At 40.4% G+C, this 19,390-nt stretch overlaps 1 protein-coding gene across 5 annotated transcripts; it reads right to left on the bottom strand.

Annotated features, from left to right (window-relative positions):
- Positions 1–1,326: 1,326 nt before the first annotated feature.
- RB195_020085 (uncharacterized protein) lies at positions 1,327–19,308 on the bottom strand (the record flags this gene model as incomplete). Of its 5 annotated transcripts, XM_064188233.1 has the most annotated exons (29): positions 1,327–1,402; positions 1,463–1,467; positions 1,538–1,597; positions 1,674–1,775; positions 1,835–2,005; positions 3,029–3,171; positions 3,242–3,305; positions 3,374–3,532; positions 3,588–3,685; positions 3,887–3,996; positions 5,986–6,089; positions 6,147–6,308; positions 6,380–6,461; positions 6,518–6,667; positions 7,978–8,111; positions 8,173–8,356; positions 11,080–11,119; positions 11,228–11,429; positions 11,718–11,813; positions 11,880–11,993; positions 12,058–12,160; positions 13,403–13,514; positions 15,881–16,013; positions 16,202–16,318; positions 16,399–16,521; positions 18,111–18,182; positions 18,848–18,964; positions 19,027–19,107; positions 19,168–19,308. In XM_064188233.1, 29 exons carry the CDS (start codon positions 19,306–19,308, stop codon positions 1,327–1,329), a joined length of 3,255 nt encoding a protein of 1,084 aa, XP_064044111.1. The 5 variants fall into 5 exon arrangements, with proteins under 5 accessions (XP_064044111.1, XP_064044114.1, XP_064044115.1 ...); XM_064188231.1 differs by lacking the exons at positions 11,080–11,119; positions 11,228–11,429; positions 11,718–11,813; ... (8 more) ...; positions 19,027–19,107; positions 19,168–19,308 and adding an exon at positions 9,660–9,880 and having other exon boundaries at positions 1,327–1,467; XM_064188230.1 differs by lacking the exons at positions 1,327–1,402; positions 1,463–1,467; positions 1,538–1,597; ... (14 more) ...; positions 11,228–11,429; positions 13,403–13,514 and having other exon boundaries at positions 11,712–11,813; positions 12,058–12,197.
- Between the last annotated feature and the right edge of the window lie 82 nt (positions 19,309–19,390).

Below are 19,390 nucleotides of genomic sequence, written 5' to 3'. Positions count from 1 at the left end.
CGTTCAGTAATTGACCGGTGTGAAATTGTATGGTTTATGTAGACGAAAGTTTCTCCCGTATTCGTGAACCGGTTTGAAGTCGAGAACCTCGAATAGCTGGATATTTCACTTCCATCCGGAACTCACAAAAAACGGTGACGGCAGAGTTCCCAAAAGTGGAATGTTTTGTGTGATAGATTCGTAAAAGCTGTTTAAAAAATTTCTAGAAAAAGAATTTGGGCATCAGTGGGGCGTTTTTGAAATTTGTAACTTGATCTAGCGTTGAAAACTAGCAAGATAGTGGCGGAATTTGGGAGTCTAGGACAAAAATTACAAGTCGCGACCAACTTTCAAGCGACTTCTCACTTCATTTCTGAAATATTCAGCATTTGGGGGAAAAAAGCGTGACCATTTAATGGATTTTTCCAATACAACGTCATTTACTTAGTGTATTACACCAAGATTTTGAGAGTATTTAAATTTTTAGACTACATTTTATCGACAGATTTACACTGCAGACTTTCGTAGAGATAAGAGATAGTAGGAGGATCGACTGCGACTTTACCACCGTTGGCTCAAAAAGTTCGTAGGCCAAACAAGCCTTTCACCGTTGTCGGCTGACACTCGCAATTCACTGCGTAGTTCGCTGAAAACCGATGCGATTGCGTGTGATTGAACTGGAGCCTGTTGATACACCCCAAGGGCACTTATGAGTCCCAAACACTTTATCCTCCATCGATCCCAAGGAATATAGTCGGCGGAGAACGCGATTCACCTGCGTGAGCGCGGCATATCTGCCGCAACGAAACGTCTCCCTCTACCTGACACACACTATGTCTTTCGCTACCGCAGTAGAACACGTTTCGCAGCCGTAAGAATAACACACAATCGCGTTTATATCTTCAGTTGAAAACAAATTGTAGGAAAGTATGACGTGCTCTTGCTTGGAGAAAATTGATGGAATATTGATGTCAGTGGGATCGAAAGATAAGAAACAGCGCGTTTTTTTTCTCCTCAGTTTTCTCATGATAAATAGATGGAATGAAGAACTTTCACTGAGCAAAAACATAGTTCCAAATAAAGGAATCAGCGTAACAACCACCTACCGAGAAAGTTGATGGTGCTTTGATGTCTGATATCACAAAAGTGGAGGCTAAACACGAATAAAACAATAGAAAAATATATGTTCTGCTTACTTTAAGTGCTTAGAAATAGAGATCTCTCGCAAACCATTTATTTGAAAATGCACAAGAAAACACAAAGGTGCAAGGAACGAAACCACAGAAGATGAAAGTCAGCATTCAAAAATACGTTAGTTGTTAGGTTAAACGAATTTATTGTTGCTATTCACTCGTCTTCGGTGGTTGTCTGACCACTCATCTTTGGAACTGGATATCCTCGTTTGCTATCCTGTTCGGGCCACCTGTATGCTTTGTTGATGAGCTCATAGTAATCCAATGAATAGACGTGATGTCGGACATACATCTCCTATAGAATCTTCGAGTGATTTGAAGTAGTTTCTAAGAATTTTTGAAAGAGAAGAATAGAAACACTTCACCATATTTTCTGGTTTCGGATAAAGCATAGCCAAATTTTCTTTGTATAAATATTCTCCAACCTTAAAGAAGAGAACACTGGTCATGGGTGATCATGTGATCGATTTGTAGACTACGAGACGAAATGATCTGACATACGTCAATTGCAATTTGTACAGATAGTTCACGAATATTCTCTACTCGTGGATAAAGCCTTCCGTATGTGTGTAGCGCTTTATCAGATACCATTTTTGCGCATGTCTGGAGTCATTCACTGATCCACCAGAAAGGTTATTGAAAGCAAACAATAAAAGACGTACCCTGGCAGCGATAAGAAATACTATCTCGGGAACTTTTCTCGCCTTCCATAGTACTAAAGATAAACCGATCCCGGGAAAGATGTACGAATTGTTTCCCTGTCCCGGTTGGAAGTGTTTACCGTTGAATTCGACGTCGTCGAATGGAGAGCCGGACGCGAAAAGCACTGTTCCCTGAAATAACTGTTTTTTCTGCATCTCATAGTATTTTCCCACTGCGGTTACAGAATCCCGAAGTAAATAGGGGTTCGGAAATGCTTGATAGTACTATTTTTTGAGAAATAGATGGTAATTATGCCTCCTGTAGTAAACTTACCTATCATGGGTTTTGATGCCTTTTGTCTAGCAAAGAGTTAAGTCTTGAATTTTAGTTCTTTCCATTTCCACTCTGTCAGTAGCTTGTACTGGTATACGCAGAATGTTATGTCTTTATTTGTTGTATGCTGTTACTATAGGTAGTCGTTTTGTCACGTTGCTTTGTCGACTTGAATTTGAATTAAATTGGGCAGCCATGCGTGCGCTCAGCACGTGACATCAGGCGGGAAATCCCACCATCTAAAGAATTCACTCCTAGTCACAAAGAAAATGTTTCATTTCCCGGTGTGGCACTAGGCTAGACGTCGGCTCTGCGCTAATGCGCTACACCTCGTTCCGAAGAGCAGATGCTGACTGCAAGTGATTGGACATTCCGTTCAACATGAGGACAAGGGCAAAGGCTCCAGTGCAGTGCGATCAAGGCGGTAACATCTCTATGGGGTTTTTCCGGATGTGGAAATGGTCGTAGCAGAACCCATAGTAGGCGAAAGGTAGTCAACAAGTCTCGAAGCTTTCTTGGGGTCTTAGCGAGAGCACCCAAGCCTAGGTGGTTGAGAGGAGTGACTGATACAGAAGGAGCTCCCTACAATGTAGAACCGTTCTGAACACTAGGTAACGCTTCATCAGTCGAGGGGCCTGGAGGAGCAGCTAAGGGGACGAGGTTGTGCGTGATTGCCCGCTTATAACCCTCTAATTGTATTTGTGTGTTAAGGATAAAAGTTAGCCGGCTACCTTGTGCTTAGTGAAGTAAAGGAATAAGCAAAGCAATCGTTACCTTCGGATGTGGATGAAACTCCTCAACCCTTCAACTCTATGTACAACTTTAAGAATATGTTTGGGCCAATCTATTTTATAGACACTTCTGACTAGAAAATAACCCACGTTGGAGTGCTCAATCGCATCTTTTGCCGTACATTCCGCTTTTATTGTTGGATTTGATAAAGCGAATATAATTGGACGTTCATTATTTTTGCTCATCTCCTTAATGATTTCCGGAGTGAATGCCCCACCTTGCGTAGAAACTCCTTAAAACCAAATTACGATGGATTTTTCTGTTTTGAGATGTTAAGATAAGTGAAATGTTAATGAACGAACCGATAATGCCATTAGGCTTCACCGCTTTTACAATTTCCATCAGATTGTTCATTTCATTCATATCCTGAGAGAATTTCTTTTTGCCAAAAAACATTGTTTTGCTGGAAAACTATTGTAAACGATGACACATACCTTAGCAAATCTCCTATGCCTAGTTGTCATTGACTGAGCCCGTTTTTTCGTTACTAGTCCACCTGCGTCATTCATGACGATATTGTTACAAGCTTGCTCCTCTGTGGCACCTTCCTCGATCATGTGCATCACCATAAGTTCAGCTATTCCTAGTCCAGCCTATGAAAGAAATTGAGAGCATGAGAGAAATCCGAAGCGGATAACTTTGTCTTACGGCTCCAGCTCCATGAAAGAGGAATTTTTGTTCGTGCAGCGGTTTTTTCGTAATTCTAGTGGATGCGATTAGTCCAGCCACGATAACAGCTGCGGTTCCTGGAAAGGCGACCGTTATCCATTTCTGTGATTTTAGCGGTTACTGGTTTAGTGAAGATTATTATTATTAGTATTATCATTCGAGCGCCTCTAGGTTAGAGTATATCATTATTGCTGACTATCTGATGTCCATCACCTAACACTACGCGTGAAGCACAAATTTATATGCTCCTAAAACAACCTTGTAAACAGCACACATACCTTGAATATCGTCATTAAAAACGCAATAATCTTCTCTATATTTGTCCAAAAGCCTGTATGCGTTTTGAAATGCAAAATCTTCAAATTGGACAAGTGTGCCTCGCCCAAATCTGGAAAGATGTGGCCTATGCCAGAGAATTTACTTATAAATAATAGTAATAATAATATATTCGCTTGAGTAACCCTGTACACAAACCATAGTATTATTTCTACTTATCACTTTTGTAGCTACGCTTTAAACGCCAATCCTTGAATCATCCACGGATGACTGTTTTGCTAGCAACTATTACTAGAGTAGTGCCAGCAAGATCAGCTGATCTCATTGGTACTACTCTTTCGTGAAAATCTGTTCAACTTCTTTTTTTTTCTTGCTTAACCCTTTGTCACTTCTTTACAAAGTGTAAATTCCCTGCACTCACATCATTAGTACCTTTCGAGCTTCTGTATAGGGATGGAAGAGGTTTAGTAACTTGGAAATACAGTGCTTAAGACAGTCACTTTCATGGAACTTTCGTGTAACCGCCTTCTAGGACACCAGGTCACTCTCTCTCGCGAGGTTCACATCTCAGTAATGCTTCTTACGACTATGAGCCGGATCAGCTCCCTAGAGTGGTAATCCCCATCCTCCCTTGGTTTACGAGGCAACGAGAATTACCTCTTTCCAGGCTTATCCAACGCACAAAGAGGGAATTTATGTCCGCAAGACTCTCGAGTACGCTATGGTCAACTTCGAAGTTTGTCTATATCATTCTCATCATCTAAGAGTCCAAGAGAGACCATCAATCCACGAGACGAAGATCTGATCTGATCGTGCGGCTGTATTTCTTGCAGAAGCTAAGTCTTGGAAATGGATCATGTAGGGGAGCGTATCACGAAATTGACGGTTTTGAGATCCGTCCGCGAATAGTTGGGCGGCATAGTTCGCGAAATTGGGCGTGGTCGCGATCCAAGACATTGCGCAACGGAACGCGGGAAGCTGTCGTCGTTCAACGCATGTAATCGAATTAGTATAACTCAAATGAGCAGCAGAAATTGGACAACCCACAAAAGCTATTGTAGATGCGCTGAGTATTGCCGTCATTGTTCTACCCGTAATAAGTTGCATCGTTGGGGAGACAGGACAAAACGGAGAGCGGCGCGGAAACAAAGTGTTTTTGAGATGGCTATTGTTCGGGTATAACACCAGATGCGTGCGGGCGTATTATGATCCATTCTCCGTCTTTAAGGGTTCGCTTTCAGTTGCCACTATGGAACTGTTGGCATTAGGGTGACGCATTTGATTTTCGCTTTCGATTATTTTGCTAAAAGTGGCGAGTCGGTAACTCTGGTTCTGCGTGAATTCCGCAGGAGACTCAGTATAAATCGGAATGACTCTTTCCCCGCTCGTGACACAACCTTACATTGGATTGAAGGCATCACCCCATGAATCTGAGGTGGAGTATTCTTATAAGGGATAGTAGATTATGGATAGGAAGGTGATTCCGTCCATTTCTTCCTAATTGCTGTAAAAAACGACCCGGAAGATGCGGCACCGCACAAGGCTGGCGCGCTCCAGTCGAACCCCCTTGGGGAAAATAGTGCGCCAGAACGCCCGAAGCCGTATCTTCCGGGCCGTTTTTACGGCGATTAGGAAGAAATGGACGGAATCACCCTCCTCTCCAAAATCCACTATCCCCTATAAGAATACTCCACCTGAAATCCGTACCACCTCAGATTCGTGGAGTGATGCCTTTAACAATCTCAGAACTGGAGGCTCAATAATGAAAACAACCGCCTGGTCCTCAATTTGCGGTGTGTACTGCAGAGAAGGTTGAAAGGGTCAAACAAGCGATACTGCGAGGGCATCAACCAAAACGCACAACACAGGCCAGATGTAGTTTTCCGTTCATGAATTATTGAAATGCTATGTTCCTGCCTACGTTGTTCTGCTAGTAAATTTCCTTTGAAATAAAAACAAAAACAAAACAAACATCCCTTCCCTATTTATTCGTGGAAGGATCTCAATATAGTCCACCGCTGCCTCTGAGTGGATCTGACACTCACTATCAAATGTCTTGAACTTTCCAGACAGCAGAAAAGTATGAGGAACTAGAACTTACCGTTTTGATACAGCCTTCATAAAGTTATCAATAAGCTGGTCGTATTCCTCGCCACGGACACGTTTTCGTCTAATGCCAATGTAAAGAGGATCTTCGAGATTTTTCTGAATAATTTAAGGTGTATTTTTATTATTATAGATGGATGGTGATTCTTAACAAACCTGATTATTAGTCCCCGCATCTATAAGCACTGGTAAACACCATGATGGTTGTACGCCTGCTAGTGCCACATACAGAGCAAGTTTTCCTATGGGAATTCCCATACCGTTCGCTCCTAAGTCTCCAAGGCCAAGAATTCGTTCACCGTCAGTGACAACGATAGCCTTAAATGTTCGTAAAATAGCTCTCAATCCTGTTTAAAAAATACATTTGAAAATAGATTAAAAGTGCTTGCCTTAACATTTCTTTCGGGCCAATTGGATAGAATCTGATAGATTTTGCTAATGCTGTTGTCGTTAATAGTGATGTACACTCCTCTTTAATAATTGCAATCAACATTAATATCAGGAAAAATTGCAAGAACAGCGCTTACTTTGGACGACGGAAGATTGAGCCGAATTTCTGGCAAGCCAAACCAACTGTTGGTGTGTACACAATAGGCATGAGCTCTTTAACATTTTCGGATAAAACCCGATAAAATAATCTTTCACATCGATTCTGCAGTTCATCCAGTATAATATACCTGAACAATAAGGCATATGATTAACAGGTTTGAAACGATGTCTCAAAATATTTTCAGGAGAACAATACGTCTTTCTTTGGGTATCTACCGGTTTTGGGTATTTTTCATTCTTTCGCTGCCTACTTGATCTTCAATCTATTTAAAGAATGCCATGTAAGACACGTTACTTAAAGTCACATACACACCATTGACGTAAAAATTAGTAAGGATTTTAAAAAGGTTGCATTCCTCGTATGTGCTTCTGTTGCAGTTTGAAATCCAGAAGAGTTGTAATGAACGAACAAATAACAGAATACTGTTCTGGAATCTCATTTAAAACGTTTTCTGACCTTGTCATCTTACAAAACTTCGATCAGAAGTGGGCAACAGGGTGTCACCCATTCCAATTATGATGATTTCTTGTCCACTTCCAAAGGGGTTTGCAAAGTCACCAAAAAATTACAAAGATTTGCCGGTTGAAAACGGGATATTCTTTCGAAATTTCGATAAAACGTTCGTTAAAACAGAGAAAATGTTGCACATGGTCGAGAGGGACATTAGTCGAATATTTGGTTCTACGATAAATTTACTATAACTACGATAAATCGTAGTATATGTGCGTTTTAGCGAAATAAAATAAATATCAATACTTGCGTGCAGAGCAGATTTTCCGAAAAATTGTCACGTTCAGGGCCTTCACGTTGATACTACTTGCTAGTTAATTCAGGGCTTTTTTTCTGCATGCTGATATATCGGATGGCAGCTGCTTTAAACATCTCGCTTCATTTTTTATGTCTTTGAAGATTGCAAAGAAAAAGGAAAGAAAAAAAAGGAATTCATAATAATTATGTATGTATTCGAAGAAGCCTTCCCTCTACAAGTTCCAGCCGCAAATACTGAGTTTTCAAACTTAAGACAACAACATTTTTATATGTAGGGATAAGCCTCAAAGTGGTATTTTACACATACATAAAGTTTTACAAGGTCAGGGATCTCGGTAGATAGTTCTCTGTGACTGCACAATCAATTAATGTTTCGAAACCGCCCGAGTGCCAACCAAACCCCTGATCCTCGCCAGATATTGAACGGGGTCGACAAATTGATTAGACTTCTCTGGGAGGATAAAACACTGACACTGACAAGCCATGGTAAGCCATTGTAAGGCTGTACACGCGTTCATAAACCTCCAACAATTATGGATTGAAGTCGAACGCGTAGGCGCATCCTCATAGGGATTGATCAATGCACGTAACCCCTTCTCCTCTATAGCTTTACATGTATCCAGAGAATAGAGGATGAAAATCTGTTTCAAACACCTATTTTGAACCCACTTAGAAAGATTGTCAGGTTGTTCGCGAATTCTCTTCATTACTCTGTAGACTTGTTGCTGAATTGTCATAAATGCCGGTGGAAGCAATCCATGAATCCCGAGATGATGACGCTCTTTCAGCGAAAATGCCAACCCCTGAAAAATTAAAACTTTTCATAATTTGATGGTGATAATAATTCGACAAACAATAAGTTACCTTGTTAAGACGAGGATTTTTCAGGAGCTCATAGCCTTTCTGACGAGGAGTTGTTCTTTCGATACGATACAGTTTGTGTAGTGCTAATGTATGTGGATTTGATAGATCGTACGCTTGTGCACTTCCATGTTTGGTCCGACATGCTAGTACTTTCGAGCCAATAGTGTTGATATTTGTCTTAATTCTGGAACAGAAATGATTAGGAGTACCGAACGACATTGTTAGGTGCGCTGAGTCAGAAAAACAACGCATTTATTTTAGGATATTGTACTATTGTCTGCTGCAAATCACAAATTCTTATTTCAAATTTTTATTAATTATTATTAAATTCAAATTTTTATTATTAGTAGCCTGCCTTTGATTGATAGAAAGAATAGAATTTACATAAACGGTTTTGAAGACAATGGTACCTATTACGTTTTGTTATTGGTAGAAATGTTTTAGTAGAAAAAGTCATATGAGCATAGAACAATCTGCACAGTTGCAGGGTTTTTCCCCTTCCACTAGATAATGAACAGAACTAGAATTCTATTCGTGTTAGAGAGCGACGGGTCCCTCTGCGTCAAATTGGTGCGCCAAAGGTCAACGTCTTGAAGTGCTAGCGTAGGGTGAGGCCTGTCCCACGGCGTCGAGCTGGTGCGCTTGTACTAAAAGCGCTAAAATTGGGTGAGACCGATCCCTATGCGTCTAACTGATGCCACAGAAAGCAAAGGAGTGAAACAATTTCGAGCGAATTTGTCAGAAAGTAGATGAGATGTTGTGAATCCTTTCATGGCCATGACATTGTGAACGTAGTGTTACGTCCTTATGTAGATCTCCATATCTCCGTTGTTCTCCTCCTCACAGAATAAGCATATGCGCCCGCGGACAACCGCTTAAAGAGTAGCTAGCACTTTACTTGATGGGACATGAAGCCCTTATCTTTATCAGCTGGACGATGATGATCACGAATTTTCATATAAGCACAGCATTCTATGTTAACTGTCGGAGTACTTGACTTTTTTGACTTGATCAGCATGCGCGGCCTAACGGGGCTATCCTCATCTTCGTGAAGTGTCGTCCTTGGACATATCCGACACCATCTTGTTCGGTCTTCAAATTCTCGACTGAACTGCCTGTCAACGCGAAGTATCTTAGATCTTCCTTCACTATCTCCGTCCAGAACTTTTTTACGACTGGAGATTCTTTTTCAACTAGGATCTGGAAGCATATTTAGGACAAGTTGAACAAGACGATCACACGGTCTCCTCATCACGTGACCAGGAAGCATAGACGGTTTTCCGTAACTAATTCAGAAGGCCGGGCAAGATGTTGATCTTTTCCACGTATCATCCGACGCTTCACCATATCCACTTCCCAAAAAGTTCTCCGTCATGGCATACGTTCGGCCAAAAGTAGCCTAATAGTCGTCCAAATAGTTTTCTCTTCTTACAGTCAAGCTTTTTTTTAACACCATCGACGGCGCTAACCAAATTTCCTATCCGTACATCATGATAGGGCGAATTGCGGATAAGTAGACTCGCAGCTTGACTTCATCGGCAATGGGGGTCGACCACAGGCACTTGATCAATGAGTTGAATGCCGAGTTACCTTCAGCGCATCTTTGCTGAATATCTTTCTCGTAGTTGCCATCGTTTTTCAGCATACAGTCCAAATAACAGAACACATACACGAGATCGATAGGTTGTCCACCCACCCTGATTCCCATTGAGGGTCTCAAGGAAACCCACATCCGCTTGCATTTATTAGAGTTGAGTCGCAGTCTGTAGGCTGCAGGTAAGTTTATAGCTAGTCTGTTTTCGGGACAAGGTAACATGTTGTAACTTTGCGCTGCTACAAGCAAATATTACTACAGACGTACTCGAGGTCTACCAAGAGACGTGCAGACGGTGCTAAAATGACATCGGAGAGGCGCTGCTCAACGGTTCTTCGCATTATGTCCTTGACGGAAAAGTTGAACAGAAAGTCACGGCCTCTTGCCTCACTCCAGTTTCCACTTCGAACTATGTAGTACATCCCACTGGTGCTCGAACCGCAGCAGTTGTTCTTCTATTCATGTCGTTTATTAAGCATACTAATTCTCTTGGAACTCCATCGGAGTGAGACGCATTGAGAAGACGATCCCTGTGAGAAGAGTCGGAAGTGGTTTCGAAGTCCGAGACAGCTAACTGTAGAGGTTTCGGATACCGCTGTCGGACTACTAGAAGAAATAATACCTAATAATTTTTGTCTTCAAATTGTACTTGGTGTCGGCAGAGTATAGGAGTAAAGTCAAATTTGAATATTCTCGTAATACAGTACTGATACTTTTAGCGCGAAGATTACAAAATCTTTCGCGGATGATTGTGTATCTGTTTAGAAAAAAAAACGAAAGTGTTGTTAGAAAATCAAATTGTTATTAACCAGTGAAGGCGACTGGAGCGAGCTGTACAAGGCGTTAGCCAGATGTGGGGCTGGTAAGAAATAAACGACCAATATATGAAAGAATGACGAACTTTCTGAGAATGAGATTTTACCATAAAAATATTTCAAAGCAACGGGTATCAACATCATTTTAATGAAGCAGATGAATGTGCGCGGTAATCCCGATAGGAAAGGCAAGTACAATAGCAAGACGCAAAATCGCTATACGACCGTATACATTTCGAATGCTGCAAAACTGAACGCTACGTTGTGCGCACCAATCGTACATACCATTCCATGCCGTATTTTACTATAGTTGCGTACGAACTCGGTGGAAGATATCAGTTTTGAACGCGGACTCGAACATTCTTATGTTCTTTTTCGCAAACATATACATTTTTCAGGGTGATCAGAGTTGTGTTTCAGAGTATAGGTGTTTTTGTGGGAGCTTCTATCGAGAAAGTTATTCGATTTTCAAATCCACGAGCACATTACAAAACTCACAAGCAAGATCGCAAGTTTCCGAGCATTATCAGCGAGTTTTCTGAAACTTTAGACATTATTTTAAGGAAAATTTCTAGTTCGACTCGACATCTTTGTTCTTCAGTGCTAGCTCGAGGGCTGATTCGTTTTTCAAATATTAAAAATTAACCTTGTACTTCAGTATTGTAGCAAAACACTGAATTGGAAACGGTTAGGCAGTTAACCGCTATCCGGTAGCTATGGCCGCATAGAATAGTCCACACTTCTAAAACGCTGTTGATCACTAGATCAAATAGTCGAACGTAAACAAGTTCCCACAGAGTTTTCTTCTTTTCGTATTGTGTGCTGTATCGGATAGTATGATAGGAGGACTAGGAGTAAGACAAGATTTCAATTCTATCGAAAAGCGAAAATGGCATGGAAAAAGAGTCCAAGCAGAACAGCAGAGAAATTCGTTCGCACAGTTATTGTTGGAGCAGAACAAAGCTTATAATCTTAATTTCCTCTATAATAGTTTAATCCAACTTCCCTTCCTTAATTAGGAGAACAAGGTTGGTGTTGAATTGATCTGCATACATAGGACAAAATAATTTATTCGTAAATAATAAATATCTAATATCGGGAGAGCATCAGTGGAGAACATATTTTACCGGCTAGACGTCTTGTTCTCCCTTCCTCAACTTCATATTCCGCTCATGGTAGTGAAGTATGTCATCCAATAGACATTCTGTTTTTTCCATTGCGGCATCCATGTTCTGATAAAAAAAAACAACTTACATAGTGAAAAAATTCTACCTGTTGCAATGATACCAAGACTATACCTTTCTCTTTTCCTCTTCATCGGAGATCTTGTTTACGGATTCAATGAGAAGTGGAATCATAGTTAGAACAATAAATGCACCTAGTGGCAAGAATCGTCGATATGATTCTTTGAGCTGAAAATTTCCTTTCTAAACTTCTCAAAAACTGTTCTAGAATCCTAAATTTGCTTATCGTCACCTGATCGAGAGTGTACGGTATTTTTATGTCACCGGCTTCTTCTCTTAGATAATTGTAGAATTCTTCTAGGAGCTGCTCCCAATGCTTTTGTCGGTCTTTTCCACTAAGACAGGAGCAGAACAATCGAACGAGATCAATGGCTGAGCAACCCATATGAGCGTACCGAAATTCGTCACAGAGCCATCATGAACATCAGTGATTTTTTTTTGAAAAAAAAAAATTATAAAAATTTCAGAGCAGTAGAACCACTAAGTATTGGAAGTGTATAAAATTTGAGAAAGCTTGAAATCCTAAAGCATTTATGGATTTACCATTTATGGATGATAGTGTTTTTGACGTTTTTCTTTGTTGGTTTACTTGGAATTTTTTCAACAAACCAAAAATAAATGAATTCAGTTCAACTGTTGAAGCAGTGGCCAATTAAATTTTAGGTTTTGGTGATGATAGTCTTATTTCTAACCACTGGTAGCTAAATAAAATGCATTTATTATTTCGCTGAATTTGTTCCGCTAACTTTCGAATTGTTCGAGCCTTCTTCAATATCAATTACACTTCACTCTGCGCCTCTCTTCCAGAGACTTGTTTTACCTTCAAAGGCTAAAAGAAAAGTTTTGGAGTGGTGTAGTATTTATGTCTATTGGTTTTCTTTGCTGTACGCTTTGTAAATCGTGGGACCCCGTCGCTTTCAGATATCCTTCATATAACTAATTGTAGCCAGTAATCCAAGAAGCTACTCATATGGGAGGCAAGGGTTGAGCATGCAAGACTAGACCAAAGCCACTGCAACTATCCTGACATTCAAGATCCAGGGTCCGATTCCCCATTAGTGATGTTGCTCATATTTTCGTTTGGGGATAGTTATGTTAATGCAAATGCACAAATGCATTTATTTATAGTCGGGTCAAAACGAAGCACTGTGCATTGCGTTCGCGCTCGAAATGGCGCTGTGGAGGCAGCAGTTAGGACCGAGGTGGGACCATTGCAAACTGCAGCGAAGGGTGGTGCCGGCAAAGGTCCCGGTGCGCTCCTACCCGCTACGCTCCACCGCTACGCTCGAGAGAAGCTACAATTGCACCGCGCTTCATTTCGTTTTGATCCTACTATACCACAAATTGTGTTCTCCCGATATTTTGTGCGGAAGTCTGCAATTATGCGTCTAGGAAGACGTGAAATAGGAATTTCTGAGTCATCTGCAACAAGTAAGCTCTATTTTGTTTGCCCTGCATAAGATTAGCTATTTATCCAAGAGTTTATAGAAGTTCTATGAGAAAGCGAAGCAGTAAACTACCAAGAGTTTTACTCATCCAGGTACACGAACATATGCTATGTAAAAATAGCAAAATACCCCACTAATACCTGATAGTCGATCAAAGCGACCAGTCTGACATCTTCTCCTCTTCCTCTCCAGAGGATATTCGACGACCACAAATCTCCATGACACAACACACGTTGCATCCCTAAATGAACGATGTTTTGTACAGTTTCCTATATTCTATATATGTGCATCATTATCTTTCGCAACTATACAAATTTAAGAATATTTTAAGAGTTAGAAATAGTAAAGTTTCAATGATTCGGGAGTTGTAACGTAATGTTTGAAAAATCGATAGATAGTTTTGAATCAAGTGGAACATTTTTGGAATTAATTCTCATACCAAAAAGTGTCCAATCATCAAATTATATGCACATCTTCATTGTGGTGATTTTTCATACCGTAGGAAATCGTATTTATGCACACAGTTGTGGTAACTTATGTTTTCTCAACAGTTCCTGCAGCAAAAGGTAGGAACAGAATTGCGTCGTAGATGATAGCTTATGCCAGAGCACAAACTATTCATATTTGGATGGTTGCATCACTTTATTGTGTTTTTTTGCTTCCTTTGGTTTTTTTGAAAACTACGGAGTTCATGTGCTTATCGGACTTTCCTAACAATTCATGGAATCTCTACCGCCAGAACTCTCCTTCCATCATCTGCCACCTCTTTATAAGATGAACCTACTGTAATGCGTTTTTATCGAACACCTGAAAGAACCTAGTAAATAAATTTGTACCTATTTAGGGCGGGTGCCGCGCAGTCGGTAACAGGTCCCGTTGTGGGTACAATCGATCGGAGGTTCGAATCCGCTCTACTGCAAACCACGCCATTCATGCCTCCGGGATCGATAAATTGGTACCAGGCTTTTTCGGGAGAGTTAAAACACTGACTTGGCACATCGACTAGCCCTCACCAAGTCACTGTAAGGCTGCACGGGCGTTCATAAACCTCAAACGAAGTCTGAGTTAAAGTCGAACGCGCAGGCGCATCCCCATAGGCACTTTATCCTTTTTATTTAGGGCGGGTTTAGAGCACTCGGTAATAGGTTTCGCTGTGAATAAACCATCGACTGGTGGTTTGAAACAACACTAGTGCAATCATCACCAACCAACAAGCCTTTCAGAAGTGCGAAAGTTCGACTTTCCTTGAATCTTGGCATAGAGATTGCAACTTGTTGATAGTCGAATTTAAGCAACAGTCAAGATTGTTAACAAACTTTATTACGATTAACGTTTCGGTGTTGTCGCCTTTGTCAGAGAATGGAAAGTAAGAACATTTGCAATATATCCTCTCAAATGCCTCATCCAGAGCAAGTCATCATCCCCTAGGATATTACACCCGGAAACAAAAACCAAAAAAGCCGAAATAGTTGTGCTTACCTTGGTAGCCGCGTTGCCAGCTCCCCCTTGGGAAACAAAGAAATCAGAAATTTGGAACAAGTTTAGGACAGCCGTAAGGATGACATCAGATGTCCAGGAGCGGATCGATGCGATCAACCTAGCGCAACGCATCGCGAATTCCAACAGTTGCACTGGTAATGTAGCACGTAGGCCAGAACTTGGTGCGCATCAGAATATGCCACAGTGGTTGAGTCGAATAAGATCAATTTCTGCCTGCCCTTCATAACCGACGACTTGAGTAAATCTATACGGGCTAGTCTGGTGAAATGCAGTCTCGTGGACCAAGTGAGAATTGTGGATATACCTCCAACAAATCTCAAAAAGCAACTCGTTCGAAATAGAATGTACGACCGCTTCTGTCTTACTCCAGACTATGATATGCCCATTCGGGAAAGAAGGGGACTGCATGGCCTCTGGTGCAGTCTATCAAATTTCGTGCAAAACATGTGGGGGCCAATACATTGGCGAAACAGGGCGACCCCTTGTGTTCGCGTTAAAGAACATCTAAGGGGGATGAAACAATCGAATGCAGCAACTCCTCTCGTAGTTCACCGCAGACAATGTCATGAAAACGTTCCTTTCTGCATAGCTGTCACAATCCTATCGTACAAACCCGAAATTATAGCTCGCAGAACTTCAAAAGCGTTTTGGATAAACGCAGAAGTCCAAAAATGAATAGAAAGGAAGAGAGCTTAGCCGTGACCAACGAGCTGGCTCTGTATCAAGACCTTTGCGGGTTTGATATACGGGGTCATATGTCGCATCCTAATTAGTATCAGCGGAGCGAATGCATCACGCGGATATCCGCTAACATCACGGCAACGCGGCTACTGAGGTAGGCACAACGATTTGGGCTTTTTTGGTTCTTGTTTCTGGGTGTAATATCATAGGGGATGATGACTTGTTCTGGATGAGGCATTTGATCCCTATCTGACTTGATACATCGGCCAGTCCCCGCAGGTCATTGCACAGGCTACATATGCGCTCGTTAAACTCAAAAGATCCTGGATTTAAGTAAGCTTCTCTATTCCTATTTCACTACGCTGACTTTAGTTATTCTTGATGAAGGAAGTGCTGCTCAGATACGAACAAAAACTTTTCGCCCACCTATCTCATCTGCTAATTGGTCCACCCAGGGCAAATCCACGAGATCTGAGAGAATCTGCTCCATCTTATCAGCTTTATCCGTCAGTTTGTCTCCAATAAAGAGTCGAAACAGAGCTACGGTGCTTCGAATGGTCTGAAAAAGCGCATCTTCAATTATCTGTATCAATTTTCTTGATATAACGTTACGTTGAAACAACGTAACAAAGTGACGGAAGGTGAAATCTAAGCTCGCATATCATGATCTATGTGACTAGTTTTTTTTCCCTAGTACTCCATCTTTTTTTAGGTCATCAATTTGTTTTTTTTTTACAATACGTTCACCTCTTCTGTGTATAATATCGCAAAACGTTCTGTGAAGGGGTTTTCAGTAAACATCTCCTTTTCCTCCCGAGTAAACTTCAGAGACATGAGCTCGAAAGCAGCTTTGGAATGGAGTATCTAAACCAACTTTCTTGGGATACCTCTCTTTGTAAAAACGAAAAAAATAGAAAAGAAGAAGGAAAAAGAAAAAGTTCTACCTCTTTAATCACATTTGGCTTGATATTTTGATAAATTGGAAATGTCTTAACATTATCCGCATAATCCATGATTATGTATCCTTTGATTTGGTTGTATTCCGAGAATTTTCTCATGTAATAGATCTGGAAGATTTGTTTTTTGAAGAAGAAAGGTAGTGGAAGGGTAAATTTTGAACGAACTTGCAAACTTGCATTCTAAAAATAAATTTAAAAATTAACTAAGATGTGTCCTTCATGTTTGCTCGACTGATTTGATGTTAAAAATGGGAACTTTAGATATGACTTAATTATAAGCTTCATTTATTTACTGTCGGTCGGTTTGAAAAAAAAAACAATCCAACAGATTTGTGGATAAGGAAACCTGCAACAAAAGATAGATCATTCGAATTTGACTTGAGAGAAACAGAAAGAAAATTTAATTAGTGCTAAAGGGATACGGACAAAATGTAAACCGTAGAGTTCTTCTTCAGGAATTCTCCAGTTATAAATTTATTAGGTCCTTGAAAATGTACTTGAAGCCGAGAGTGAAAAAGACAACAGTGAAGTAAACATGAAGTGACGTGAACTGAGAAAATAAGTTCATCATTTTTTAAATGACTATTTTTTAGTAATCATCATTTGTAGGGAAATCAAATGAAAAGAGCTTGTCAAGCAGTGGAGAGCATGTTTTTAACAATAAACGCCGTTAATGTTTTGTTTGTAATATTTCCAAGCGTACAGAATATTCTTGAATATTCTTCAAAGCAAAATATTCAATACATTTTTAGATATAGGATGGTTCATTGAGTGGTGATGTATGTGTGGATAAAAAGAGAAAAAGACCAGGTATAAACCAAGGATGCGATCAATCTTAATCAGGATTTAAACACAAGTTCTGTGATAATTGACGTCAAATCTAACTCAGACATGACGATTCTTAAAGATACACGTTGAATAGCTTTCAAAGACATCGATTACTGTAATGGAACAAATTATGCAGTTTCGGAGGTGTGCTTCAAAGACAGCGTATGAGGAAATTGACATATCGTGGAAAGCTGATGGAAACCAAAGAGTTCGGGGTGTAGATCACGTATATTACAATGACCCTGTTCAATTTTTCCTGATCGCCTTTAAAAATAGAGTAAGAACCGCTTTATTTCATAGGAGGTACGTTAGAACGTCCCACATATTCATTTGTCTGTTGTTGTCTTCGCTCCGTTTCTCTCAGCCGTTTATTCATTTGTTCTTTTTACTCAAACAGGCTACCGAAGAGACCTCATTGATCTCAGACCGCTCGCGCGTGGATGCGGCGCGTGCACAATTTTAGGGCGTTTCCACGAACTTCGTAAAAATAAACGAATTTCTTTAAGCCGTTTTTTCAGGATGATTAGGAGGAATTAAGCTGGAACTCGCTCGCAATCATAATCAACTTGAAGTATAACTACAACTATTTATGTTCCCGTGGGGTTTCCTCACTATGTCAATTCTGTGATAGGTTCCCTTCAAACTTCATTGGAACAACGACCTTTAGGCATCAACTTAGTACACTTTGCCCGAAATTCGAAATTTTCATTTGAAATGACCGTAATCATAACCGTCCGTACTCGACGTTGTTTATTAATCAATTAATTAACTTCTTCAATTAAAGATGCGCCATGGATAGAAATGAAGCAGAGACATGAACTGAATTGTAACTAAGCATAACGGAACTTCACATAATACGCTCAACCGACCTTTGGATGTGGGACCTTTCCTTCGGGAAGATTCCGTAGGTGATCATAGACTGTGACTTCGGTATTGTGAGCCTGAATTAGTCGATTGTTGTGAAACCACTATGTCTCTTTTTAATACTTGAGTATTCATTGAAGATCAACTGAAGAAGAGCATCTTTGAAACATTTCTTCTTTTATAATGCACTGACTTCATTCTGATTTAATTCTAATTTAATCACACGAATTATTCTTTGAGTTTATTAGTTTAGTTCGTTAAGATAACAGTTTGTCCATAATTTTAGAGGTGCAACGAGGAAATAAGGAAATGTTCTCTGTCCTCTGTATTTTTTTCTGATAATATACCGAACAAAGCAAGGAAACTTAAACCAACTAGGCAACTCAAACTTAACAAGAAAAAGATAACGACAGAGATTGCCTTTTATTGATTTGTTCGAGCTGTAGCCAAAATTGTTATTGATATTTATCAACAGCTATAGTTTTGGGGTTTTCGCCTTGGTCAGAGCCTGGAAAAAATCAAAGGCATCAGTGGTTTATTCTCTAAGGCGCTCTATCATCCTGCAGAAAGCACCTAAACACTGGGTGAACTCAAACAGCAACACATCGGGTTATGCTTACCTAGGACTGTAGGAGGGTCATTCACTTTTTTTTTCAAAAGTCTTGATCGAACGTTTTCTTTACTTGTTCTTTAGAGTGAAAGCCTCTTTTTTCTCATTCAGATATTAAGTTCAAAATATCACCAGCTTCTGTCGGTAGTCGATGGCAGCCCTCATGTGTTCACTGGTGAAATTGTTTCCGATGTTGTTTTCCTTAGAAACGTTTTCCGTAAACTGTTGCAGTGTCAGTTGAGTGAGGATCTGACATTAAACCAAAACAGTTGAGGACGTAGAAGGTACTCAAAAACACTGTAGTCTCTAACTTTTACAACGAATTTCTCCGGTAGATCTCGGTCCTTGTGTTGCCAGTCTGGGTCAATAAGGATAATCCTGGACATGAAACCCTGAAGGAAAATTTCAAAGTTGGATACTGTAAAAGACTGGTGCTGACGAGGGCGACTCACATTACCGTCTCCGATATTTTTAGCAATTTTTTTGGGTCCAAACGATGCAATAGTGTCTAACTCCCTTTGCATGTCCTCCTCAATATCCTCCCAAGTCACATGGGTTTCGAACAAACCACCAGCGGGTGTGTATAAATTCATTGCCAGTCTAGGCGTGAAGTTTGGCCGAGGAGCGAAAGCGAAGATTCCATAATCAACAAATATCGAGCAAACAAAGAAAACT

Source organism: Necator americanus, chromosome II (genome assembly GCF_031761385.1).
Source record: "Necator americanus strain Aroian chromosome II, whole genome shotgun sequence".
In the NCBI taxonomy this organism is placed as follows: domain Eukaryota; kingdom Metazoa; phylum Nematoda; class Chromadorea; order Rhabditida; family Ancylostomatidae; genus Necator; species Necator americanus.
The sequence above is the reverse complement of the archived record's forward strand: the minus strand, read 5'-3'. Positions and strand labels throughout refer to the sequence as shown.